Source organism: Penaeus japonicus, unplaced genomic scaffold (genome assembly GCF_977035675.1).
Source record: "Penaeus japonicus unplaced genomic scaffold, GWHDUDI00000001_assembly GWHDUDI00000030, whole genome shotgun sequence".
NCBI lineage: Eukaryota > Metazoa > Arthropoda > Malacostraca > Decapoda > Penaeidae > Penaeus > Penaeus japonicus.
Window position 1 is genome coordinate 2968882 of NW_028234432.1, and position 27500 is coordinate 2996381.

The 27500-nt window shown below is 45.0% G+C and overlaps 1 protein-coding gene across 12 annotated transcripts in view; it reads left to right on the forward strand.

Annotated features, from left to right (window-relative positions):
- The window catches only part of cnc (NFE2 like bZIP transcription factor cap-n-collar), a 412613-nt gene that overhangs the window by 308444 nt on the left and 76669 nt on the right, over positions 1-27500 (forward strand). Inside the window, exon 1 of one of the 12 annotated variants that reach the window (XM_043006965.2) lies at positions 568-1221. The exons of the other annotated variants lie outside the window; for them this stretch is intronic. Coding sequence (XP_042862899.2) covers positions 604-1221 — 618 coding nt within the window. The 5' untranslated portion in view covers positions 568-603. Of the gene's footprint in view, positions 1-567; positions 1222-27500 lie in introns of those variants that run through there. 12 annotated transcript variants of the gene reach the window in all.

Sequence of the window (27500 nt, forward strand, 5' to 3'; positions counted from 1 at the left end):
GGCTCCCTCAAGGGCGTGTTTCTGCTCCCGGAACGCGTCGAGCGATGGGGTAGGGCGCGCTCGCGGGTCAACAGATAATCCTTGTGGTTGAAGTGATTGGGCTTTTCATTGTTAGATTGCAAATGGAAATATACTTACTTTGTTCATGATCTTTATTTTTGTTGTTCGTTGATGCAGGACAAGCGGTGAACGTGAGCGAATTGTGTTCTAGTTAATGCCATGCAGTGGTGCCAGTGAAACGTTGCATGTGAGTGACGAGTGCAGTGGACAGTGGTGTGCGGAGGATCCGTGCGGGGCCAGCGGAGCCTCAAGGAGCAGCGGCGCGTCCTTGCGGTCCACGCCAGCGGTCGGCGAGTCGTCGCGGGGAGACCCAAGGGCGGAACGGTGGAGCGCTGCGTGGAGGATCGCCATCATCATCAGCTGGTGGATGCCAGCGGAGAGACCCCGGACAGCGGCGCTGGAGGGGAGCAGGGGCTCGAGGGCGGTGCTGGCGCAGGTGGAGGAGGAGGAGTGGGGGGCGCAGCCGCCCTGGGAGAAGGTGGAGGACCTTCTGGCTGGAGCCGCGAGGGAGAGCTGGATGTGGTGACGGCGCACTTCAGGGGCATGCTGAGCCTCACTGACGAGGTCAACGACGACTGGGCATTCCTCAAAGATTTTCTGGGATACAAGTCACACGTCCGGGATTCCGAGACTGGCGAGCTTACGGCGCCTCGCCCGAACGCCAACCCGCAGGCTGCCGCCGTCGTCGCCTCCCCCGCGCCGCACCTGGGCCTCCACGTGCCCGCGCAGTTGACACCGCCTTCGCCGTGCCACGCGGTGAGCCCGCCCCAAATACCCCTTTCCTCACCGCTTGCTGCACCGTCCCCTGCGCCCCACGTGGGCACGCCCTTGCCCTCCATCTCCACTCTAGTGCGGTACCCGCCGGTCTCTTCGCCGTGCGTGTCGGGGGCGCCCGAGTGCCTGACCCCCGGTCACCAGGTGCCGCCCCTCACCCCCGACGACGGGTGCCGCAGCCTCGAAGCGCCGCCCACTCCTCTGGGAAGCATCCACGACTCGCAGCAGTTCTCGGACAGCGACGCCAGCTGCCTCGTCCCCTCCGAGGGCAGCGCTTTCCGCTCCGTCACCCCATCGTCAGGAGAGATCCCAGAGAACAAACCTTCGCCCTCGCTTCTCAGGGACCTCCTGGTACTCGGCAAGCCGCCCAGGTCACAACATGACCAGGTAAACAAACTCTCTTATCCCTGCATAGTATTACAGCACAGTTTGCCAGACTTGGACGCTCCCACCGCCCATTAGACATCTCATATCGCGGACCCCGGGCCTCGGGTTGTACTGTCTTTCCTTCTCTCTCTCACGTCCCTCACACACTGATATTCCGACACTTTCTCACACTATTTTCACACCACATGACATGCATTTTGATTGTTATCATTATATAATTGCCTTGACAAGAAAAACAGTATATTCGTTGCGGAAACGACATATTAGCGCTTCTGGTGCTTAGACCTCTTCAGATGACAGCGATGAGGCTTTAGACATCACCACACGCTATTTAGGTTCAGAGACGAATTTTTCATGTTATCTTAACGGTGTCAAATACATTTTTTTGTGGCTGACTATGCACTGACACAGTCAAAAAAAACTGAAGTGGTAATACGAATAAGCAAGACGATCAGATGCTCGTAGTAATATCAGACGTAAATCGTCGCCAGTATTCCCAGGCATGTTACCTGCTAATGGCTACCAATGCCGACTTGTTTTTGTCTTCATTCAGGTGCTGCGGATCTCTAGATGCGAAAACGGACAACGACCTTCCGTCTGTTGCATATCTCAGTGCTTACTCGTCTCTCTTACTTCACCGTGCCATCGCGTGACCTTGAGACGCAAATAGGGAATTCGCAATCCAATGACTTACTCCCGTATTTGATAAAGTGTTAAAAACTGCAAACCGCGAGGACGGGCTTTCACGGAGGCCAGCCTCGCCTTATCCCGAAATCCTGCCCGTATTCCGAATGGCGATTATCACTTTTCTTGGAGGAGTGGGCGGGGTTGAAGAAGGTTATGGAGTCCTTGTTGTACTCTTTTTATCTGCAGTATTGAGCCTTCGCTTTTGAGTCATTTATTTTTTGTTATAGTTTTTTGTTTATTTTTTTTATTATTTTTATTAGTTTTATTACTATTTTTTGTGGGGGGTATTTCAATTTCTTATAGTGTCTCTCTCTATGTTTCGTCTTCCCTTTGTATTTCTCTTACCCCTCTCTCTCTCTCATTCTCCCCCCCTCCCTCCCTGCCTCCCTGCCTCCCTCTCTCCTTCTCACTCACTCACTCTCTCTCTCTCTCTCTTTCTCTCTTTCTCTTTCCCCCCCCCCCCCCCCCACCCTCTCTCTCTCTCTCTCTCTCTCTCTCTCTCTCTCTCTCTCTCTCTCTCTCTCTCTCTCTCTCTCTCTCTCTCTCTCTCTCTCTCTCTCTCTCTCTCTTTATCCCTTTATCCCACTCTCCCTCCCGCTCTCCCTCCCGCTCTCCCTCCCGCTCTCCCTCCCGCTCTCTCTCTCTCTCTCCCAGTGGCCATCCGAAAGCTACTCATGGCCACAGCGACATTCGCGTTTCTGTAAATGAGATAATTGTGTTTTCAGGGTGACGATGGCGGACACTGTCACTGCACCATTGTGTCGTTGGGGAAAGGGTTTTAATGGCGAGGATAGTGAGAGCTTTAGGGAATGGTGAGGATAGTGAGGGGCTTTTGGAATAGTGAGGATAGTGAGGGCCTTATGGGATGTTGAGGATAGTGATAGTTCTTTTAAGGAATGGTTAAGAGAAGTGTGTGTGAAAGGATGGTGAAGGAGAATGGGGCTCATAAAGTGTTAATGAAGAGAATGAAGGTCTTATTTAAAGGATGGTGAGGAGAGGGTCTATGAAGACCTTAAAGGGATGGTGAAGACCGATTTTGGATACCTGCCTTATGATTTTCGGTCTTTTTTTATTTACATGGCGAAATATTCTGTTCCACGGAATGTGTTGTTGTTGTTGTTTTTAATTGATTAGCTCCATTTATTTGTTCATTTTTTATTTGTTTTTGTTTTAAGTTATCATGATTTCGTTAAGCAGTGTCATTAGGGCCACCCCAATGGCTCCCCCAGGGAATGCAGAGGATGCATGCGTTATTAATGTGACGTGGACGGGCCTGGGCTGATACGGAAGAGGGAGATGAACATTCCTTTATGGCGTGTCTTCGTTCGACTGCGTTTCCTTGCTCTTCTCTGAGCTTCGTGCATTCTGATGAGAAGCATTATTATTCGTATTGATTGGAGACTTCGCTGCTCTTCCGAAGGCGATGGCATCTTCACACGGTGGCCAGGGCAGTGATGAGGCTCCCTAATCCCTTTCTCACTCGCGGGACATTTGCGCCGTGTTTGCACTTGACCTTTTCTGTGAGCCAATAGCCCTGTTTGTGCCGCGAGCCTTTTTGTGTGTGGGGTGCATCTCGGCTATCTGCTCTCGAGAAAAAAGTGCGTCGATTACAACATTCGGAGCATTAGGGTGCGATTTCTCATAAGTATGTGCAGTGCGAGTCGCTTTCTTATCGCGAAGAATGCGGAGATATTGAAAGTGTCTCGTATTTTCACTCCTGCATGATAACGCAAGGTTTTTATTTCGATCGTGTTAGCGTGACGTGCCAAGGAATCGGCATCCCTTTTCTTCTTTCTGTCTCCAACTCTTGGTTTATCCCGCTTTGATTGATATGTTCGACACTTCTTATCGTGATTGACTTCGCAACTTCTGCGGTATCATTATTATATTGTTTTTTAAGTAGCGAGTTCCTCAAGACACCTCATCCTCTTCGCCGTCTGCACAGGCCTCCTCCTATCCTCGTATCCTTGTGCATCCTGTCCAGCTTCGTCCTTCGCTCGAGTTGCACCACTTTTTGTGGTCTTCTCGCGTTCGGGGAGATTTTTTTCGGGGTGATACATTTTTACTGTCTCGTTTGGTATTTTTTGTATTATTGTTTTTTTCCCTTGTTTTTCTCTTCTTCTTTTTTGTGTGGCGCCTCCTCTTACTGCCGGGGCGTGGAGGGGATGGAAGAGCTGTCCGTAGGGCATGTTAGATGTCACGGAGTTACGGCAGTCTCTTTTCGTTAAGATTAGACAATTATTACTGTAAGAATTTTGTTCTCGTTGCTTTATGTCAGCATTCAGCTTTTTCTTTGTTTTCCCCTCTCTCTCTCTCTCTCATTACCTCTCTATATCTATCTATCTATCTATCTATCTATCTATCTATCTACCCCTCCCCTCCCACCTCCTTCCTCTATCCATCTCCCTCTGAGCCTGTCTCTCCCTACCGCTGCTTTTCTCCTTCATCCTCTGAAGTCGATGTTTATTCAAGAATCTTTTGACTCGTCATGACCCCCCCCCCCCTCCACCACCACCACCACAAGTGTCAACACTGCTTTCTAGGAAATATCCTTCACCCTCCCCTCCCCCCACCCTTTCCCCCCCCACCCCCCTTTACGTTCGTCTCACTGACGGAAGAATTTCTTACCCCATTATCTGCCCAGCCTTCTGCATCGTCTGCCATCTCCCTTCCCTTCGCTCCCCACTCCCTTTTCTTTCCTTTTTTTCTTTTGTCTTTCCCCCCTACGTTACAATTGTGCGGTATCATCATCTCTTATCTCGCGAACTCGTTAAGTGATACAGATATGACACTTGCAAAGAGAGCAAACCGTATCGTCGTGAAATTTACGATTCGTACGGATAATTAAAGATGGAATTGATAAGGTAATTACCAATGGGAGATGCTTCACCCCGACCCAACTTCCGGTGTGCTGCAGACCACGCCCGTCCTGCTCTTCCTCCCCTCCCCCTCCCCCTCCCCCCACCCGCTCCCTCTAACCGCCCTCACGCCCATCCCACCCATGAGTCCGGCCGTCCGGCTCTCTCGCTCTTCTGTCGTGTCCAGCCCCGTGGTGGAGTGGCGTTCGCTGCGGATGACGTAAGGGCGCTGACGTCGGACGTTGGTGACGCGGAGGAAGCTTGCGTCAGACCAGGTTTCTTCGCGGCGGGCTCAGCAGGCGCCCTTGCAACAAGTGATTACGATACTGATAATAGTGATGTAATGGCAGCGAATGATGATGGGTATTAGCTGCAATTATTACAGTGTCTGTATAAATACGCGTAATCCCAAAGATAATAGCATTGCAGCGATACTAATCTCGTTGAATTTGGGGGAGGAGTAGTACTCGAAGTGACAAAAATAAACAAAGAAACGAGGGCTGGGCGGCAGTCAGCATCCGGCCGACGTCACAGTCAAGCGACGAACCTGCTTTAGATTACGCTTATCTCGCGCGGGGGAATTGGACGCCGGGAGGAGCAGAAAAAATAAGAATGCAAGGTGAGGTAGAAAGAAAAGAAATGAGGTGGGATAAAGAGGAGGAAGGGAGGGAAGCTTCATTAATGGGAAACAGGTGAGAAGAGGGAAGGAAGGGAAGGTCAGAGGAAGGACTCAAGTGTAAAAAAAAAAAAAAAAAGTGAAATTAAATTTGAAATAAATGACTTTCGTTATATCCTTGTTCAATAGGGAAATCCTTTTTTTTTTTTTTTGTCCTTTGTTCCTGTGTTCGCAGTTATTTTCGTCTTTTTTTTCCCTGCATGTTCCAGGATTTTTTCTCCATGTGTTCCGCTTTTTCTTTTCTTTATTTTTTATTCCCTTTTTTTAGGGGAGGGGTGTCCGAAAAAAAGAGGACCATGTAATTTACTTGGATCATTATTTTGAAATAGAGATTTTTATATAAGGAACTTATTTATCTTTGAATGCATTGGTAGGAACGAAGTGAAAGAAGAAGACAGTAGGAAGTAGAATATGGAGAAGACGGTGGAGGGAAGGAACGTTTGGGTGTAAAATAAGGGGTAGAGGGAGGAAGAGAGGGCGGAAGCGAGAGGAAGAGAAGGGTAGAAAGGCAGAGGAAAAGAAAAGGAAGGCGGGACTAAAGGAGGGAAGGGTGGGGCAAGGGGAGGGAGAACAAGGAATGGTGAGACTAAGGGAGGGAGGGAGGGAGGAAAGGAAGGGAAGGGAGGGCCGTCAACCGACGGAGTAAGGGGAGGGGAGAGTGAGGAAGAGCGTGAGTCTGCTGTTTCTCTGTCACTTGTCCTTCAGCGTTTACACCTTGTTAATGATAATAGTTCCTTTTTATAAACCAAACCAGACACCAGCGCCTCCCTCCCTCTCACGCCTCCTCCCTCATTCCATTTTCTCCCCCTCCACCCACCCCCACCCCTTCGCGCGCCCTCACTGCGAATTTGATATCGCCGGCTGCACCGCACCGTCCAAGTGCCATTTCGCCGCGTCGAAAGGACCAAGGTCTGCCGGAGAGACCGCTCGTTGTTGACGTCTCGCTCGGCGACGAGTTGCACAGTACTGGCGAGTCATCCTGTCCCGGCGAGGCAGAGTAGAGCGCCGTCTGTCCGTGCGTCGGTTGCAAGCAGAGTGAGTGAGAGAGTGAGTGAGTGAGTGAGTGAGTGAGTGAGTGAGTGAGTGAGTGAGTGAGTGAGTGAGAGAGAGAGAGAGAGAGAGAGAGAGAGAGAGAGAGAGAGAGAGAGAGAGAGAGAGAGAGAGAGAGAGAGAGAGAGAGAGAGAGAGAGAGAGGATGTGTTAACTGCTAACCTAACGTAACCTGCATTTAGCGCCTTTTCGCTCGCCGAGGAACTGTCCTCTCCGGCTCAGAAAGAGCTTTGTTTTGTTTTGCTTTGTATTTTTAGTGGCTACTTCATTTGCCTCCTTTTGTTTTGAACATTAGTTGTTTTTTGGTATATTGATAATCTAGTTTTTTTTTTTTTATTCATTTTTCGTTCAAATACAAAGGGTCGTGTTCTTTTATGATGAAGAGAAATGCACTCGGCTGGCGTTCTAAGATAATTGTCTCTCTTAAATTAATGAGAAGCTGATGTTTTCCCTCTTCCTTTTTGTAGATAAATGTTTTAATAAGTTTTCAGTAAATTATGAAATGTATTTATCAGTGTATTCCTTTTTATTATTGTTGTGTACTGTTTTTATTTTTCCTTTATTTTACCTGTTTACATAGATAATTTTGGGTCATTTTTTCATAGCGAGAGAGAGAGAGAAAGAGATAACACGGATAGGTTATCAATGGAGAAACACGCTGCAGATATGACCAGTTACCCAAAAATAGATTTGTTTTTGAAATGTGGTTATGAAGTGAGATGAGTTGCATTGCCTTTTTGTTTTTGTGTTTGTCTCTGCGCCTGTGCAAAAGAGATATGACAATGGAAGAGGTCTTCGGTGGACGCAGACTGGGTGTCGCGTGTGAGGACTTTTTATTCATCGGGAGTCGACCTACCCATCTTGATATTAAGATTTATGTGAGATTCATTCTTCCTTTGTTGTTGAGGACCTTCCGTGAGTGTTAATGTTGCCACTCGCCTTTCGTGTTTGGTCGTTTATTTGTTATTTTTATGGTGTGAAATGCGGATGAGGTCTTTTTTATTTTTAAGGATAATTACTTGCAGTGGCGGTATGTTTTCTTCTCTTCATTATCCTTTTTGTACCTTTTTTTTTTGATACCAAAGTTGATTTTCCCTTAGAAATCATCTGGTTAGGGATTAGACGCATTGCGCAGAATTGTGCTAAAGTCATGTGGGTATTTAGCACCAAGGCCGGCGCGGTTTTGTCCACCGAGTATCACCAGGGTCGTTCCTCCTCCCAAGCGGGAAAAGATCGACGGCTTAGATACTCGCGGCGTATCTTCAACCACCTCCATCACCTTGAACTAAGAAACTGATAAGGCGCTGATTCACGTGCGTCGGACTCGAAGACGGACTTCTCCCAACTAACCCCAAAGGCACGGCGATAAGGCGGCCTCGTGCGTCGACAGGAACGGAAGGGATCGGATCGGCAGAAGAGAAGTGTATATGTATATGTATATGTATATGTATATGTATATGTATATGTATATGTATATGTATATGTATATGTATATGTATATGTATATGTATATGTATATGTATATGTATATGTATATGTATATGTATATGTATATGTATATGTATATGTATATGTATATGTATATGTATATGTATATGTATATGTATATGTATATGTATATGTATATGTATATGTATATGTATATGTATATGTATATGTATATGTATATGTATATGTATATGTATATGTATATGTATATGTATATGTATATGTATATGTATATGTATATGTATATGTATATGTATATGTATATGTATATGTATATGTATATGTATATGTATATGTATATGTATATGTATATGTATATGTATATGTATATGTATATGTATATGTATATGTATATGTATATGTATATGTATATGTATATGTATATGTATATGTATATGTATATGTATATGTATATGTATATGTATATGTATATGTATATGTATATGTATATGTATATGTATATGTATATGTATATGTATATGTATATGTATATGTATATGTATATGTATATGTATATGTATATGTATATGTATATGTATATGTATATGTATATGTATATGTATATGTATATGTATATGTATATGTATATGTATATGTATATGTATATGTATATGTATATGTATATGTATATGTATATGTATATGTATATGTATATGTATATGTATATGTATATGTATATGTATATGTATATGTATATGTATATGTATATGTATATGTATATGTATATGTATATGTATATGTATATGTATATGTATATGTATATGTATATGTATATGTATATGTATATGTATATGTATATGTATATGTATATGTATATGTATATGTATATGTATATGTATATGTATATGTATATGTATATGTATATGTATATGTATATGTATATGTATATGTATATGTATATGTATATGTATATGTATATGTATATGTATATGTATATGTATATGTATATGTATATGTATATGTATATGTATATGTATATGTATATGTATATGTATATGTATATGTATATGTATATGTATATGTATATGTATATGTATATGTATATGTATATGTATATGTATATGTATATGTATATGTATATGTATATGTATATGTATATGTATATGTATATGTATATGTATATGTATATGTATATGTATATGTATATGTATATGTATATGTATATGTATATGTATATGTATATGTATATGTATATGTATATGTATATGTATATGTATATGTATATGTATATGTATATGTATATGTATATGTATATGTATATGTATATGTATATGTATATGTATATGTATATGTATATGTATATGTATATGTATATGTATATGTATATGTATATGTATATGTATATGTATATGTATATGTATATGTATATGTATATGTATATGTATATGTATATGTATATGTATATGTATATGTATATGTATATGTATATGTATATGTATATGTATATGTATATGTATATGTATATGTATATGTATATGTATATGTATATGTATATGTATATGTATATGTATATGTATATGTATATGTATATGTATATGTATATGTATATGTATATGTATATGTATATGTATATGTATATGTATATGTATATGTATATGTATATGTATATGTATATGTATATGTATATGTATATGTATATGTATATGTATATGTATATGTATATGTATATGTATATGTATATGTATATGTATATGTATATGTATATGTATATGTATATGTATATGTATATGTATATGTATATGTATATGTATATGTATATGTATATGTATATGTATATGTATATGTATATGTATATGTATATGTATATGTATATGTATATGTATATGTATATGTATATGTATATGTATATGTATATGTATATGTATATGTATATGTATATGTATATGTATATGTATATGTATATGTATATGTATATGTATATGTATATGTATATGTATATGTATATGTATATGTATATGTATATGTATATGTATATGTATATGTATATGTATATGTATATGTATATGTATATGTATATGTATATGTATATGTATATGTATATGTATATGTATATGTATATGTATATGTATATGTATATGTATATGTATATGTATATGTATATGTATATGTATATGTATATGTATATGTATATGTATATGTATATGTATATGTATATGTATATGTATATGTATATGTATATGTATATGTATATGTATATATATATATCTATGTATATATATTATTATTTATTATATTATATATATATAAACATATCTACATATACATATATACATATATATTATACATAAATATACATATACATAATCATATACAGATATAATATATATATATATATATATCTATATATATATATATATTTATATCTATACATATAATATAAATTTATATATATATATTTATATATATATATATATTTTATACATTTAACATCATATACATATATATTTAATATGTGTATAAATATATATATATATATATATATTTTTATATTATATATATATATATTTATTTATAAATATATATATAGTTATGTGTGTGTGGTCAGTGTGTATAAGGTAAAATTTATATATATTTTTTATATATATATATATACATATATATATATATATATATATATATGTATTTATGTATATGTATATGTATATATTGATATGCTTTTGCACATGTGAACGTGTGTGCCCCTAAATGATCACTGACAAATGCATTATTATCAGTTCATCACGAAGGAAATTCTTGCGTTCCTTTCGCTTTTCATCTTTTGTATATTAGAGGCCTGGCGTCTAAAGAAACACGTTCACTTGCCAGGGGGAAAACGCTGAGGGAAAAAAGTGAAGGCAAAGTAGAACGTTACATTTTTTCCGTCTTCTTTTAGCCTTTGAATGCCCAGGAAAATATAATGGAATTCTTTTTTTTTCCCATCCCGGGCACTCGAATTAGCAAGAAAGCTGGCATTGGTACCTCGGGCTAACGGCCATTTCTCCCTCCCGTCATTTTTATTTTATTATCATTATTATTTTTCGCAAAAATCGTTTTGGCATTGTAGCGACGGTTACCATTTCTCCCACTTCCCATCCCCCCTTGCCCCTCCCCCTCCCCCTCTTGCCTGGGCCTTTACAGTGGCTGATTCTGCAGCATCATCCGCATACGATGTTTGCCGTGTAAAAAGAATGGGCGGTTGAAAGCGGCGCGAAGGTTTGTGTTTCAGTAGCCAATTGTATGGAGGCAACTGCGTGTGACGGCCGCGGAGGAGCCGGCCTTGGCCCACTGCAGGGAAGGACGCCCACGTGTACTGTAGACTCGTACACGCCCGCGGTCGTGCCAGGGCTACCCTTCAGCATGCGCGCGCACTCTCTCGGACTCGGGTTCGTGTCTGCCTGCTTGTCTGCTTTTCTATTGCTCGTTGTGTGAGCAAGGGTATAAATTTGCTCTCTCAGAAATTAGTCTAGACATGGCTGTTCTCAATCCTTTCTCTCTCTCTCTCTCTCTCTCTCTCTCTCTCTCTCTCTCTCTCTCTCTCTCTCTCTCTCTCTCTCTCTCTCTCTCGTCTCTCCTCTCTCAACTCTCTCTTTCTCTCTTCTCTCTTCTCGACAGTTTTTGAAACAGGCTCACCGTAATCTATGTTTCACCATCAATGTATGTCTCGGAATTTAATATGAACTCTCTGTATAAACCTTTTAGGGCATAGTTCATGTGCATGTACACTGTATTATAGTATTATTATATATATATATTTTTATTTATATCTTTTATATATATATATATTATATATATTTATATTGTATATAATTTATTGTGTATATATTCAGTGTATAGACATAATACAAAATCTCTCTTTTCTCGTCCTGCTCGCTCGCTCGCTCGCCTCACTCGCTCGCTTTTTCCATAGCAATTAAAAGCAGTAATTAAAAAGAAGCAAAAATACTCTCTAACCTGCTCGATCGTGGTCAGGGATCACATCGCCAGCAGTCTTAATCTTGAGTACAGTTACAATGATGATGAAGGTTCTCTCAGTTCTCTCCCATTTTAATATTTCTTTTTAGAAACTCCCCTTTCTTTGAACTTGATCTTTTAATATACTATTGCGTTTAATGGCATATGATTAGCACAGAGGGGGAAACAGGTACAAGGGGCAGGGCAGGCAAGGCAGACTCGCTCCGCTGGCTGGCAGCTGGCTGATGGCTGGCTGGCTGGCTGGATAGATACCTCTCTGCTGACTGGCTGGCTCCCGCTGGATAGAATAACCTCGCTGGTGGACGACAGGCTGGCTGGATAGATCACCTTCTGGCTGGCTGGCTGGTTGGATAGATACCTCTCTGGTTGGGGTTTGGTTGGCTGGTAAATACCTCTCATGGCTGGCTGAACCACCCCTCGCTGCGGCTGTTGGATTCTGGATACCTCTCTGCTGGGTGCTGGCTGGATGGATACCTCTCTCAGCTGGCTGGCTGGCTGGCTGGCTGACCGGCGGGGATGCCTTCTCTGATTTGGGTTCTGGGTCTGGCCAAAGCCAGACATCAGCATTCACATATCTCCCGGGACTTCTAACCCTCCCGCCGAAAGCATTTATCGTCTCACTCACATATTTAAATGAAGGACAGCCTCGGGTGTCACGTGTATTATTGACACTAATAAACCAAGTAGCTGAGATTGTAAACGAGTCCTTGCGAGCTGTACTTACCAAACCTGCTACGTTCTGCCCTTCACGCTGTACACACACACGGAAATTATGCGTGGGGAGAGAAATTAAAAGCAACGATCAGATAGAGGATAGGAGGCCATACAATCCGGCACCGAGGCCACGCCATTAGCTCCATCACCGGCGATTTAATCGGCGATTGCTTGTTGCTGCAGGGAGCCGATCCCGCATGGTGGAGGATCGGGGAATGACGAGTGTGATTGTCTTGATTGTATGCATTTCTTGATTTTTTTTTTTTTTTTCTTGGACTTGTTCTTTTTGACGTTCTGTCTTCTCTGCGCCTTTCTCTTGCAGAAAATCTTTCTTCCTCTAAGATTTGTGTTTTCAGACTCATCTCACTCTCCTCTCTCTCTCTCTCTCTCCCTCTCTCTCTCGCTCTCTCTCTCTCTCTCTCTCTCTCTCTCTCTCTCTCTCTCTCTCTCTCTCTCTCTCTCTCTCTCTCTCTCCCTCTCTCTCTCTCTCTCTCTCTCTCATTTGACAGGCTCACCGTAATCTATGTTTCACCATCAATGTATGTCTCAGAATTTAACATGAACTACTGTATAAACCATTTAGGCATAGTTCATGTGCATGTACACTGTATGTAGTATTAATATATATATTGTGTATATATACAGTGTATAGACATATACAAAATCTCTCTTTCTCTCCTTCTCTCGCTCGCTCGCTCGCTCGCTTTTTCCATAGCAATTAAAAGCAGTAATAAAAGAAGCAAAAATACTCTCTAACCTGCTCGATCTGGTCAGGGATCCTCGCCAGCAGTCTTAATCTTGAGTACAGTTACAATGATGATGATAGTTCTCTCCATTTTAATTTTCTTTTTACCCCTTTCTTTGAACTTGATCTTTTATAACTATTGCGTTTAATGGCATATGATTAGCACAGAGGGGGAAACAGGTACAAGGGCAGGGCAGGGCAAGGCAGACTCGCTGGCTGGCTGACTGACTGGCTGGCTGGCTGGCTGGCTGGCTGGATAGATACCTCTCTGGCTGGCTGGCTGACTGGCTGGATAGATACCTCTCTGGCTGGCTGGCTGACTGGCTGGCTGGCTGGCTGGATAGATACCTCTCTGGCTGGCTGGCTGGTTGGATACCCCTCTGGCTGGCTGGTTAGATGGATACTTCTCAGGTTGGGTGGCTGGCTGGCTGGATACCTCTCTGGCTGGTTGGCTGGCTGGCTGGCTGGCTGGATGCTTCTCTGATTTGGTGTCTGGCCAAATCCAGACTCAGCCATTCCCGCCGAAAGCATTCGTCTCACTCACATATTTAATGAAGGAAGCCTCGGGGTCACGTGTTATTGACACTAATAAACCTGTAGCTGAGATTACGAGTCCTTGCGAGCTGTACTTACACCTGCTCGTCTGCTTCACGCTCGTACACACCCACGAATTATGCGTGGGGAGAGAAATTATAAAGCATCGATCAGATAGAGGATAGGAGGCCATAAATCCCGGCACCGAGGCCAGCCATTAGCTCCATCACCGGCGATTTAATCGGCGATTGCTGTGTTGCTGCAGGAGCCGATCCCGCTTGGTGGAGGATCGGGGAATGCCGTGTGTGATTTTCTTGCTTCGTATGCATTTATTGATTTTTTTTTTTTTTTTCTTGGATTGTTCTTTTTGACGTCTGTCTTCTCTGCGCCTCTTCTCTTGCCAGACATCGGTATTTCCTCTTCGATCTTGTTGTTCTTCATACTCTCTCTCTCTCTCTCTCTCTCTCTCTCTCTCTCTCTCTCTCTCTCTCTCTCTCTCTCTCTCTCTCTCTCTCTCTCTCTCTCTCTCTCTCTCTCTCTCTCTCCCGTTTCCCTCTCCCTCCCCCCGAAGAGACCATTAAGAAGGTGTGGATTATGATTAAGTGGTCCTGCCTCAACATTGGGCGTTTATGACCGGGCTGATGACACATAAGGAGGGGGGGGGGCGAGGGAAGCACCTGTCAGATCTGTCGTCAGGGCCTTTCGACTGCTCCTGCCTTAGGGCTGGGGTGATGACGCTCGAATGTTTCGGAAAAGGCGAATGAGAGAAAGGGTGGGTGGGAGAAAAGGAGACATGAAGACAGCTAGAGAAAAATAATCAACGGAGCGAATGAAAGGCGGTTTGGCTCTTGTCATTCCACCAAAGAGGGAACGATTCGAAGATGCAGAGGTTCATGTGTGCGTGCTTGCGCGCGTGTGTGCGTGTGTGTGTGCGTGTGTGTGTGTGTGTGTGTGTGTGTGTGTGTGTGTGTGTGTGTGTGTGTGTGTGTGTGTGTGTGTGTGTGTGTGTGTGTGTGTACGTACGTGTGTGTGCGTGTGTGTGTGTGTGTGTGTGTGTGTGTGTGTGTGTGTGTGTGTGTGTGTGTGTGTGTGTGTGTGTGTGTGTGTGTGCTCGCGCAGGGAGCGAAGATGGCGTCCGGCGTGTATGTGAGCTGCACGACGCACCTTTGCCATAATGGACTGGAAAATACCTGTGTAGTTTCCGCAGCCTCGAGTCATCGCTTCCCCAAAGGGCTCGAGATAGCGCCAAGCCTCATTGTCTTTAGCGGCACTAAGGGCGACTCCCGATGGCCGCGCAGGCGGAATCCCACCTCTAAACGTTTAGTCACAAGTCACGGTGTTCCGGTGCACCTCGTTACATTACGGAACCGCCAGGGAGGACCTCGGCGTCACGGGACGGCGAGAGGAGGTGAGAGTAGCGGAAGGGGAGGAAGAGAAAGGGCAAGGAGAAGGAGAAGGAACGGTAATGAAAAGAGATGAAGAGAACGTAGAAGTGGAGGAGGGAGGCGAAATGAACAGTAACGAAAAAGGAGGGAAACGGAGTTGGGGCCGGCGAAGGACGATTCCCGTAAGAGCAGGAGCGGAACTATAGAAGGAAGAGAACAAGATACAGAGTAGTGGAGGGGGGAAAACAGGAAGAAGAAGAAGAAGAAGAAGAAGAAGAAGAAGAAGAAGAAGAAGGAGAAAGGGATAGAAGAGAGCGAAGACCCCCGCCCGCTCCCGTCATTGGACGGAGAGAGCAAGACAGAGAAAGGGGCGAGTCACAAGGGTCAGGTTGTTCTTCGGGTTGCGAACTACCTCCGCACCCTCGCATTACCGCCCTCCCCCGTGCTCATCAGAGGACTCGTGATCCTGTTATTTAAGACAATTGCGGGCTGGTGACACCGCTAATGCCTGCGCCGTCTCCGCTGCGTCACCCGCGCTGCCTCTGTTCGCGCGTGGAGTGTTTGTGTGTGTGTGTATGTGTTTGTGTAGGCGGTTGTATGCGGATGCGAATGGGTGCGTGCTTGCGTGTGTTCGTCCGATGACGAGAAATGGTATGTGGCTAGACAGAAATGAGGTAATTATGAGAGTAATAAAGAATCTGGGAGGAAGGGGAGTGCAGAGGAAGGACGACAATTCGCGATGTAAAAGTCGTAGTGTCAGCCACTTGTCGTTAAATCTCATGGCCATCGCGAACGGGGGAGGGGCGCTGATTAAGGTCAGCTGAGATGAGGTATGTCGCGAAAAAAGCGCATAGTTATCACGTATCGTCTGTTTATGAGAAGCTGAGTGTGAGAATGGGACGAATGTCTATGCGCAAGGATTGTGAGTGTACATGTGCGTGTGCTCATGCCTGGAGGAGTGGCTGTTTATGTATCTGTACAGGAATGTAAGTTTACGTGCGTGAGTGTGCGCGCGCTTGCAAGGAAGAGGAGTATGCATGTCTCCCGCGCGTGAATCACTCTCGTGTCCGAGACACCGAGCCCGCCCTCGGTGGTCCGGGACTGCGGTGGGTCCGCTGCGGAGCGCGGGAAACGGCAACAGCGGATTTCGCATTAGCATATACGGATTAAAGTGTATACATTGTACACATATCCGCGTCCGTCAAAAAAATATACAAGCACGACCAAACGCACAAAGAAGCAAACAGATACAAAGACACCTAATCGACACTTTATGTGCGAGACGGACATAAAAAAACATGTTGTCTAATAAGATGGCCGTAATTTGGTGATTATTTTGTTATCCCGCGATGGCAGAGGACGTAATGGTGTCATTGGGAAATAATGGTGGGAGCCGCAGGGCGGGACGTGGGGGGAGATGCACACGCACATGCATGCATACGCACATGTATTCAAAACCACTTGTACTATTTTTATTTGATGGAACAGAATTGCTCATTTGTGTATTAATCCTATTCATAATCATCATTTATTTATTGTTATTCGCGACAGCGCTCCATCTTCTCCTCTTCCTTCCTTCCTTCCTTCCTCCCGCTCGGAGATGTATTTTCTTCGTCGTTCGTCCGTGACCCACATCGAGCAAGGGTACAGAGATCATGCGCCGGAGGAAGGGGGGGTGGCAAGTGATGTTGGGAGGGGGAGGCCCTTCGATACATTCAAAGCTTTGTCGATTCCTTCGCCGTCCCTCCAGATAAGATGGCGGGTTATTCTTATGATTGCACCGAGACTATTTCGGAATGAGCGTCTCCTCGAGTGGGTTACTCTTAGGCCGTTTCCTTAGGGAGGCGCAGGCCGAGTCGTTTCAAAAGCCTAATGTTACGTTGCGATAGCCTACAAGTTTTTTTCCTTCTTCACCTGTGTGCGCGTATGTATGTATGTATGCATGTATGTACTGTATGCACGATATGTACGCACATTCGCCTATCTAAAAATACTTTCGTAAGAGTTAGAAACTGGATCTGGACCAGCTCGCTGCGTCCAGTATTTTTTTTTTTTCAAGGAGGATTATACGTCTGGGTGGGATCGGGTGCGTCGCGGACTACCTGTATGAGGATCCTCGAAACGCTTAGTAATACCATGCCTTAATTGATAACTGAAAAGTATACTTTTTGCAAATTAATGCCTCGCCAGAACTGTTAGAACGACATACAGAACGGAATTGGGATATTTATCGGTATGTATGGGGATATTTTTCCAGAAAGAAGTAGGGAAGAGAAAGAGAAAGAGGGAGAAAAGTTGAGAGAAGTTTGAAGAGCTGAAGGGAGGAGAAAAAAGAACGGGGGGCGAGAGAAGACTGGAAGAGCAAATGGTCAGCTGGAACTTATAACGTTTTATGGAAGTTAATCCCTACACGGTATGTTTGTCATTGTTTGTCGCTCGCGTCAGGTGCTACTGGAATGGATGGCCGGGGGTGGGGGGGGGGGGGCAATGGCATGCCCAGAAGAACCGCGCACTGAGAGCGCGCTTCCAGGCCGTGCGTGAGTCGCTGCGGACGGAACAGCCTGCAGAAAAATCGTATCATTTGCACACTGGAGACGATTCTATAAGTGGATGATACACTTTGGAACTTGGTCCTTGGTGCAGATGGCAAGTGTCCATTAAGGATATGCAATTACCTCGTAAATAACCTGTACCCTCAGGGTGGTAGACCAAATTACAGGTTGATATCATTGTCCCAATTGGCCTGCATTCCTGGTGACGCTTTGCTGTGCGTGGTACTGGGACACTGCGGCGGTACTGGAGGCGCTGTGAGTAGGTGGAGGTTGTGGTGGAGGGCTAGCGCCGGTTGGGAGACTCGAGTCAGCTTTGGCGGTGGTAAATTAGTGGTGATGTTCAGCTCTATCGACAAGACGTCAGAATGGCAAAGAAAGGGCTTCAGTAAAATCCCCGATTCTAGTGTCCGTACGAGAAACTGGCTTGTGTGCGTGTATCTGACGCGCTGACAAAGCAGTTGCTCAAGATACGGAAGCGTCTCTTGAATCAACGAGTCGCCGGATCTGCCGTGTAACAAATGTGGTAAGACCTGCCCAGATATTTCACGCGCCCATGATGCTGAAAGTTGCGTTTTTCTCGCTTCCAGGATCATTTGCAATTGCTTAGTTATTGATGTGTGCGGATGTTAAAAACACTTATTTTTTCTCCTAATTGTTAGTTTTTGTCAGTCGCTGTCCACATCCGTGGCCTACTGGAATGGAACCACCGAATGCTGCACTAACTCATGCTGCAAGAATGGAATTAGAGTCGACTCGACACCCTAATTATTGCGAGGCGGGCGGCAAAGGGCGAGGGTGTGAAGGGTCAAAGGATGGCTTCGGTAGCGGCCACAGCAGGAGGGCGTGGCTACCGCGGTTGCGAGGTAGCTTTGACAGGGCGACAGACATGATTCCGTGTCGGCCTCTCCGTGTCGGACAAGAGGAGTGACAAATGGGAAGCGAACCCGACCTGCGGGAAGGTGGTGGTTATCCCCGCCCGACGCTGCCTCCTGCTCGTGCACCGTCGGTCTGCAAGTCCTCTCCTGCCTGCCACGAGGGCGGCGGAGGGGTAGAGGGGGGCGGGGGTATTGGCTCAACGGATGGCAAGGGGAGGGAGGAGGAAGAGGGAATGGTGAGAGGAGTAGAGGCAGATGGAGGGGACAGAAATAGAATCGGTAAGATATGTAGGTGAATGTGTGTACTCAACGGATAGTTTACTACACGGTCTAGTGATATGAGTAACGATAACTTGCAACTGCGATTCTTCACTGGCAATGGTATTCCAATGTTGACACAGAGTTCAAAGTCAAATACATACAGCACTTTCTATTTCTAGATGCAACAACAGAGCCTAGGGTGCTTCTTCCTGAACCCGGAAACCGGCATCATACTCCCAGGAATCTTGTGTCCAGAATCCACGTCATTTATTATCGGCTTATTCCCTCAGCACCAGGTCATGTAGTGCGAAAGAGAGCCGAAGCGAGCGAAGGAAAGGGGAAAAGGGAGAGGGCACAATATGCCAAGGCCTAGAGTCGGGAGCCGAGGCCCGTGAGTCAAGTGACGCTGCGAGTGTCGGTGAGTCATCCAGGTGTGGTGACAGGCTGTTTATTCCCCGGCGTGCTCGGGCGTATGCGGTTTCGAGATTCGCTCTTGCTGCATCGGCTACGTTGGTGTTGCGTGCGCCGTGCCAGCCCACTCGCGTTTTCCCTCTCTGTCTCGATCGACTCAAACGGATAGACAGACTCTTCCAAATATCCACTCCCCGCCCGGCTTGCGAGGCGAGGGATAATTATCAGATAGCGTAAAGGCGTTCGTCTTGAGTGATCCGGCAGTGATGACGTCATCGGTCATGGATGTAAGCGCATCCGGGATAATATACAAATATAACCTCCACCACGGTGTTCCCTCCCCTCCTCCTCTCTCCCCATTCCCCTCTCCTCTCCCCCTCCTTCGGCCCACTCGGACCTCCGTAATACTCATTCAGTTATTGTATATATGTTTCATAAAGTTCCGACGCTGTTATTACCAAGATGGGTTGTCTTGGAGAAGGCGGCGGCGGCGGCGGCGCGGTCAAGGTCTGGTTGCCCGAAGCCTCCCTCACTCGACTCGAGATATCCACAGTGCCGTTTGCACCTGGCTCGCAGGACGTCGCGCAGACGGGAGTGACAGGCCAAGACGTGCCCCCCCCCCTCTGCAAGACAGACAGACAGACAGACAGCCAGACAGGAAAGAGAAATCCTGACTCGAGCATCCATGGGTGTTTGTCGAAGACGGACAGGGATTACCAGAGCCGCCTTGCGCAAGCCTGAAGAAATCCCGAGGCTGGACCCAGTTACCGGATGTTTTTCGATGCAAATGGAAAGATGCCCCGAGAAGGCTGGTCGCCGAGTCATCGTGACAGAAGGAAATGTGAGCTCACCGAAGCGAGGTTCCAGCTACGTCGACAGATGGGTAGCCGCCCTCTCCTCCTTCCCATCCTCCTCCTCCTTCTCCCCCTTCTTCTTCCTAGTCTCCATTCCCCCTCCTTCTCCTTCTTCTTCCTCTTCGTCTTCCGACTCCTCCTCCTCTTACTCCTCCATTACTTACCTCATTTCCGTCCCCTTTCTTTCCTTAGAGGCGAAGATGTGTGAATACACATGCCCCCCATTCACTCGCGCCTCTCTCTCCCTCTGCTTCTCCCTTTCCCTTCCCCCTCCCCCTCTTTTCTCTCTCTCTCTTTCTCTTTCTCTTTCTCTTTCTCTCTCTCTCACTCACCCTCCCTCCCTCCATCCCCCTCCCCCCACCTCTCTCTCTCTCTCTCTCTCTCTCTCTCTCTCTCTCTCTCTCTCTCTCCTCTCTCTCTCTCTCTCTCATATATTATCTATATATCTAATATATATATATATATATATATATAATATATATATATAATATACATATACATATACATCATACATACATTAATACTAACATATATACATATATATATATATAATATATATATAATATATATATATAATATATATATATATATATACATACATACATGCATATGTACATATATATATATATACATACATACATACATACATACATAATATATACATATATATACCATATATATATATATATATACATACATATTATACATATACATATATATACATATAATATATACATATATATAATATATATATATATATATATATACATATATATACATATATATATATATATATATATATAATATATATAATACATACATACATATATACATATATATATAATATATATATATATATATATATATATATAATATACATACATACATATAATAATATATATATATATATATATATATATATATATATATATATATATACATACATCCATATATATATATATAATATATATATATATATATATATATATATATATAATATATATATATATATTTCTCCCCCTCCCTCTCCCTCTCCTTCTCCGTCACCCTCCGTCCCCATGGAACTGGTAAATTTCGGAATGTAAAAAAGGATATTTGAACAAATGTCTCAACATTGATTTTCGCCGCGTAAATATTGAAAGAAGGATTTTTGATTCCGTCAGTGTTCAAGCTCTTCATGCACAGTTAAACACACGGTAAGGCGCATAAAAGCAAAACCTGTATATTCGCGTCTTTCACGAAAGTACGCGCGTCCTTGGCTTTGGTGAGGCCGGGCAGGGCAGAAGGGCTGCGGCCGGGCGTGGGCTGGGAGTGTTGGTTATTGTGAAGGGAACTTTTGTACCTTATGTAGGTGACTTGATGTTATCGTTCACGCGCACACATTTCTGTTGATATGTATTTGTGTGTCTGTGTGCATGTCCGTACACGCATACGTACATGGATATATTGATGTTTGTTACTCGAATAGAATTCGTACCGTGATTTCAGGCTCTCGGTATATTTTTGTTTTCTCTTTGGCTTTTCTTCTCTCTCTCTTTTTTTTCGTTGTATTTATCTTTTGTCTGTCAAGAAGAAAGCTTTGGCTGGACCGTTGTAATACGGGAGGGTGCGTGCGCGCCTTTTTTATCTTATTTTTTTCTCTCTGTCAATTCTCTTTTCGTTCGTGGTACTTGACCGCAAGGAAGGCGTCTCGTTCACGATGCCAGGCCACAAATTATTTTATTTTTTTACTCGCTTACAAGCGGAGGCTCTTTCGGAGAGATGTATTTTTTAATCGCGTTAGAAATTGAGTGTGCATTCATGCTGTCCGTCCGTGCGCTCATAAATCACCTCAAATGATTACACGGAGAAAGAAAATCCTTTCTGACAGGAAGCATTTGGTGAGAAATTATTTTTTGTCACAATCGATCTTCAAAACCAGCACAGTGAGGTATTATGGCCTTTTAAAATGATACTATTAATGATGGCGACGATGATGATGGTATGAACAAACACTCGCGGGTAACCGGAAGCCAGCGAGATGATGAGTTGGCAGCGAGTGCGTCTCCGAAGAGAATAACAAGAAGTTGGACAGTGTTACGACAAGAGCGCCGCGGGGGCTCTGATGGTTATTGGCGGTCTCCTGCGTGCGGGAGGCGGCGAGGCGCTCTGTCAGGTGTCTGTGGTGGCCGCGGCGGCGTAGAACGAGTGTCGGGGATGGCTTAAAAATGGTGGGGAATGTGCGAGTGAGAAAGAGGGGCGAGGGAGGGGGAGAGGGAGAGGGAGGGGGAGGAGGATGTAGAGCGTGTCGCCACTTTTGTAGGAGGGGGGGTGATGGCGTCCTCCCCCCTCACCCCCACCCCCCTTTCATTTCACTTCCCCTCTTGATTTCTCTTCGGCGTCGTCCTCTCTGCCTCTTGACGGCAAAGCCTTTATGTTGATAAGAGATTGATTGATATAGATGCTAGTTTCTCTGTTGTTCGATTGCAAGAACACGCTTACTTGTATTGGACGCTGATTCTAATTGTGCTTCTTTTATCCCTACAGGTATGTACGCTGAGCTGACGAGACCGTTCTTAGACATGTAAGTATATTGCATTGCAACATCCCCCCCCCCTCCTCCTCCGAGGTGTGACCAAGAGCGTGAATTCTGTAGGTAATACTTGCCTTCCTTTTCATTATTGTTATTTGTGACGAATTTCCCGGAAATCGTCGCGATTTTGTCATTCTTGCCATCCGTCTTATTTCTCCCATTCATTCTCCCGTGATTCTTGTGCCTCGGCATTCATTATAGACCATTCGTCTGTGGCTCTTTTGCCTCGTTGTTCACCGCTTATTCGCCCATCAGGCGGATCTCTCATCATTTAGTCTGTTGCATTTTTTTTTTCTTGCTTGCTTTCCCTCTTTTCCGTCACTGCTTACACGGCGAGGGTGATAGGGGACAGGCTGGAGGCGGAGGGGAAGGGGGAATGGGGAATGGGGAATGATGAACTGTCGGATGACGAACTGGTGCTTCCTTATTACCCGTAGGGGTAGTAATTAATCATGCCCGGCCTGTAATTTAATTGACACGAAGAATCATGGCGATAGCGTCAGCGAATGGCCTCGTACCCCTGCTTGCTCTTGGATCACGCCCATCATCATCATCAAAAGAGTGAGTATGATGCTGGTGGGGGTTGCAGCGAGGGTGATGAGGGTGGCGTCGGGGTTGAGCCGTGTGGCGGTGTCGGCGGTTTGGTGACGGTAGCGGCGGGGACGCTTGTGGAGTCGGTAGGCTGTGACGCCTAAACAAATTGCTGTGGTCACTGCCTCGGGTCCTTAGATCATTATTTAGGGTGGGGGAGGGTAGGTGTGAAGGACTAGGTAGGCTCAAGCGGACCTCCCTGGACTGTAGGGGATTCCAAACACACATGTGCATAACGTGTACACCCTACAAACAAAGCAAAGTGAATCGTAAAAGAAACACGTGGACTCCCGGCAAAATCGACAAGAATCCGCTGGAGGTGATAATCTCCGGTTCAACTTGAAAATGGTCATCCAAAGTGGATTTATCCGTTTATAACACCAACTCCTATCTAGCTGGCTGTCTTTCTCTCTCCTTATCCCCTTCTCTCTCTCTCTCTCTCTCTTTCTTTCTTTCTTTCTTTCTCTCCCTCTCTTTCTCTTTCTCTCCCTCTCTTTCTCTTTCTCTCTCCCTCTCTCTCTTTCTCTCTCTCTCTTTCTTTCTTTCTCTCCCTCTCTTTCTCTTTCTCTCCCTCTCTTTCTCTCTCCCTCTCCCTCTCTTTCTATTTCTCCCTCTCCCTCTCTTTCTCTTTTTCTCTCTCCCTCTCTTTCTCTCTCTCTCTCTCTCTCTCTCTCTCTCTCTCTCTCTCTCTCTCTCTCTCTCTCTCTCTCTCTCTCTCTCTCTCTCTCTCTCTCCCTCTCCCTCCCTCCCTCCCTCCCTCTCTATCTATTTATCTATCTATCTATCTATCTATCTATCTATCTTTATTTCTTCTCTTTTTTCCCTTCCTCTTCTCTCCCTCCTTCCGTTCCTCCCTCCCTCCCTTTTTCCTACCTCCCGTCCTCCCATCTTCCTCCTCCTCCTTCTCTTTATAATCACGCATGCACATACTTACATAAACATATATACATGAAGTAGTGAAGTAGTTTGGGGATTATGCAGTTATGTGGCTTGCATTGTTAGTTCAAGCGTATTCCCCTTCGCAGTTGCTTGCAAGCCGTGGTACTCATAAAAGTCAAAAGAATCTCCAAGAAGACAGAAGTTCCTTAAAATGACTTTGTTTAATGTCTCTTTAAAAACGATTTGCGTGAGGCAGAACTCGTAAAACGGTCGAGACGCCAAAAGTTGTCGCCGGTCCCGAGGTTAGACACCTCAGAGCGCGGTGACGAAACAGGTATATCCCCCCTCCTCCCCCCTCCTCCCCCCCCCCTTATTTTATTGTACTTGCATGTTGATGAGCTTCAGTGTCTGTGGAAGCAGGTCAGGCAGAGCGGGAGGTTTAGGCCTCGTGCCGAAGTGGACCGATGGCTTTTGATTCTGGAGGGAGGAGGGAGGAGGGAGGGGGAAGGAGGGGAGGAGGGATGGAGGGGAGGAGGAAAGAATAAGACGAAGAAAGACAAGGAGGAGAAGGAGGAGGAGGGAGTTTGGATATATTAAGAAGAGCTTTGATGATGTCAAGGGGGAGAGGAGGGTGGGTGGCTAAAGACGTCCGGCGCTAATGGTTATTCTGCCATTCCTGGTGGGATACCCCCCGCTGGCCCCTTTCGTCGCTCCCGACTCCCCCCCCCCCCTTCCCCCTCTCCATTCCCTTTCCCATTTCTCCTCCTCCACACGCGCGCTTACACACACGTGTGTGAGTGTGAGTGTGTGAAAGAGAGACAGAGACAGAGAAAGAAAGAAAGAGAGAGGGGGGGATAAAGAGGAGAGAAGAGACAGAGACAGAGACAGACAGAGACAGAGACAGAAAGCGAGAGAGAGGGAGGGAGGGAGGGAGGGAGAGAGAAAGACAGAAAGAGAGAGAAAGAGACACGTAAACATATATATACTATACAAACATACATACACAAGTGACATACACGCGGACCCACACTCGTTACGCACCTTTTTCGGTAGATTTTCTTTCTCAATTTGCACGCCTCGTGAATAGCAGGAACTTCCACGCCAGAAGACACGCTGCCATCCTCAGGAGCCACAGCTGTACATAAGCCACCGTAAATTACTTTTTTATCTTCAATTCATCAGGATTATTTCAAGCCCCGAGGATGACGTCCTATTAGTCCTCGCTTCGCTCTCCTCGCGGCGTTGCCCCCGCCCGATGCCCGCCGCCCACCGCCCACCTCCGCGCGCTACCTGTCTCTACCGCCCTCTCCTCGGATCCCTTTCCTTGTCATTATGTTTCTTCTCTGTCCGTTTTTTAATTATTCTCTTTTTTATTAACGTTTGTTGTCATACCTTGTTTTTTCTTAATCGTCTGTAGTCTTTGATTTTCCTTTTTTATCAGTCTTTCTTTTTTATTCTCTCGTCTTATTTTTCTCCCGCGTCTCTCTTTTTATTTTTTTTTACTTCTTAAGCCCTCACTTCTGCTTAGACCTATTAGAGAAACCTTTTCCTGCCCACTCGCCGACCTCTCCTGTCTCTCCTGACTTCGCCGGCAGGTCCTCGAGGTCCCCCTTGACGTCCCCCTTGACGTCCTCTCAAGTGCCCTTCTCTTCACATATGGCAGAAGACCCGAGTAGTTGCGTGGAGTGCGGCAGAGGCCCGGGCTTGGGACTAGGGGGGCTGTGGACACGCTGGTCACTGCCCCCCTGCTCTTTGGAGAACCTATTAGGTCGCCCTGCGCGGGTACCATCCCCCTCTCTCTCTCTCTCTCTCTCTCTCTCTCTCTCTCTCTCTCTCTCTCTCTCTCTCTCTCTCTCTCTCTCTCTCTCTCTCTCTCTCTCTCTCTCTCTCTCTCTCTTTATCTCTTTATCTCTTTATCTCTTTCTCTCTCTCTCTCTCACACACACACACACACGTGTAAGAGTGCCCCCCCCCCCCCTCGCCCTCTTGCCCTCACATACCCGACCCCACCCCACCCTAGCCTTGCGCCTCTCGTGCGTCGTTTGTTTGTTCTCGTGGGACACAACTCCCTCGCTAAACACAGCCTCTCCACGCCGGGGCTACCGTCCCTGAACCCCCTCCTCCCTCTCTTCTGCCCCCTCCCCCCTCAGTAGCCCATCCCTAACACCCCTCCCCCCTCCTCCTCCTCCTCCCTCCCTCCCTCTCTCTCTGAGCCTCCCCCCTCATATCCAAGTCACGGAGCTACTATTGTCTTTTTCTTACTTTCTTTTTTTCTTGTTTTTTTTTTTTTTAACCTCGTTTTCTTGTTGGGAATTCCTTTCTTAAGTCGTATGTAAGGTCGAAAATACGTCCGTCTAATTCTTGTCTTATCTACTTCTCTGGCTGGTTCAATTTTAGAAAGAAATAAGGGAGAGGAGAAGATAGCGGAAATTACGGGACGGGGGTTGGTTGCGTGAAGGAAAGATAGCGAGAGAGAGGGAGAGCAAGAGGAATAGAAAGACAGCCGGCGAGACAGCAAGATAGACAAATGAAAAGGATGAATGCAATATATGAAAGGTGTAAAGCTGGGGGTGTAGGGGATGATGGGAGGATAGGGGGGGGGGTAATGACAGCAGTGGCAGGTGTGCGACGAACCTATACCTTTTGATTCTCCCCCCCGCTTTCCTGTCTTCATCCCTCCCTCTTATATCCCCTCTTCCATCTTTTTTTTATCCTTTTTTTTTTTTTTTTTACATCGTTATCTCTTTTGTCTCGCGAGTAATCCTTCTTTCTAGTTTCTCCCTGTTCTCCTTCACATCCTGCTCGAGTGCGTCTGCCATCTTCTTTCTTGACCCTCTAAAGGCCCTCTCTCTACGACGGCTTATGACTGATTATGATGGTGGTGGTGATGATGATGATGATGGTGGTGGTGATGGTGATGATGCTGATGATGGTGGTGGTGGTGATGATGAGGATGAGGATGTTAATGGCGAGTATTTATAATGCGGTGATTACTTACAATAATGGAGCTTATTATTTTTATTATTGCGAGTAATATTCGCTTGCTGTGAGTGACATTATTAGCCCTGCGTGATGACCAGCATTATCTTCGTTATTACATTTCTTGTTTAGTATCGCAAGGTTATATGACTCGCACACGGATGTTGGGGAGAGAGGAGGGAGGAGAGGGGAAGGGAAAAGGAGAGCAGAGAGAAGG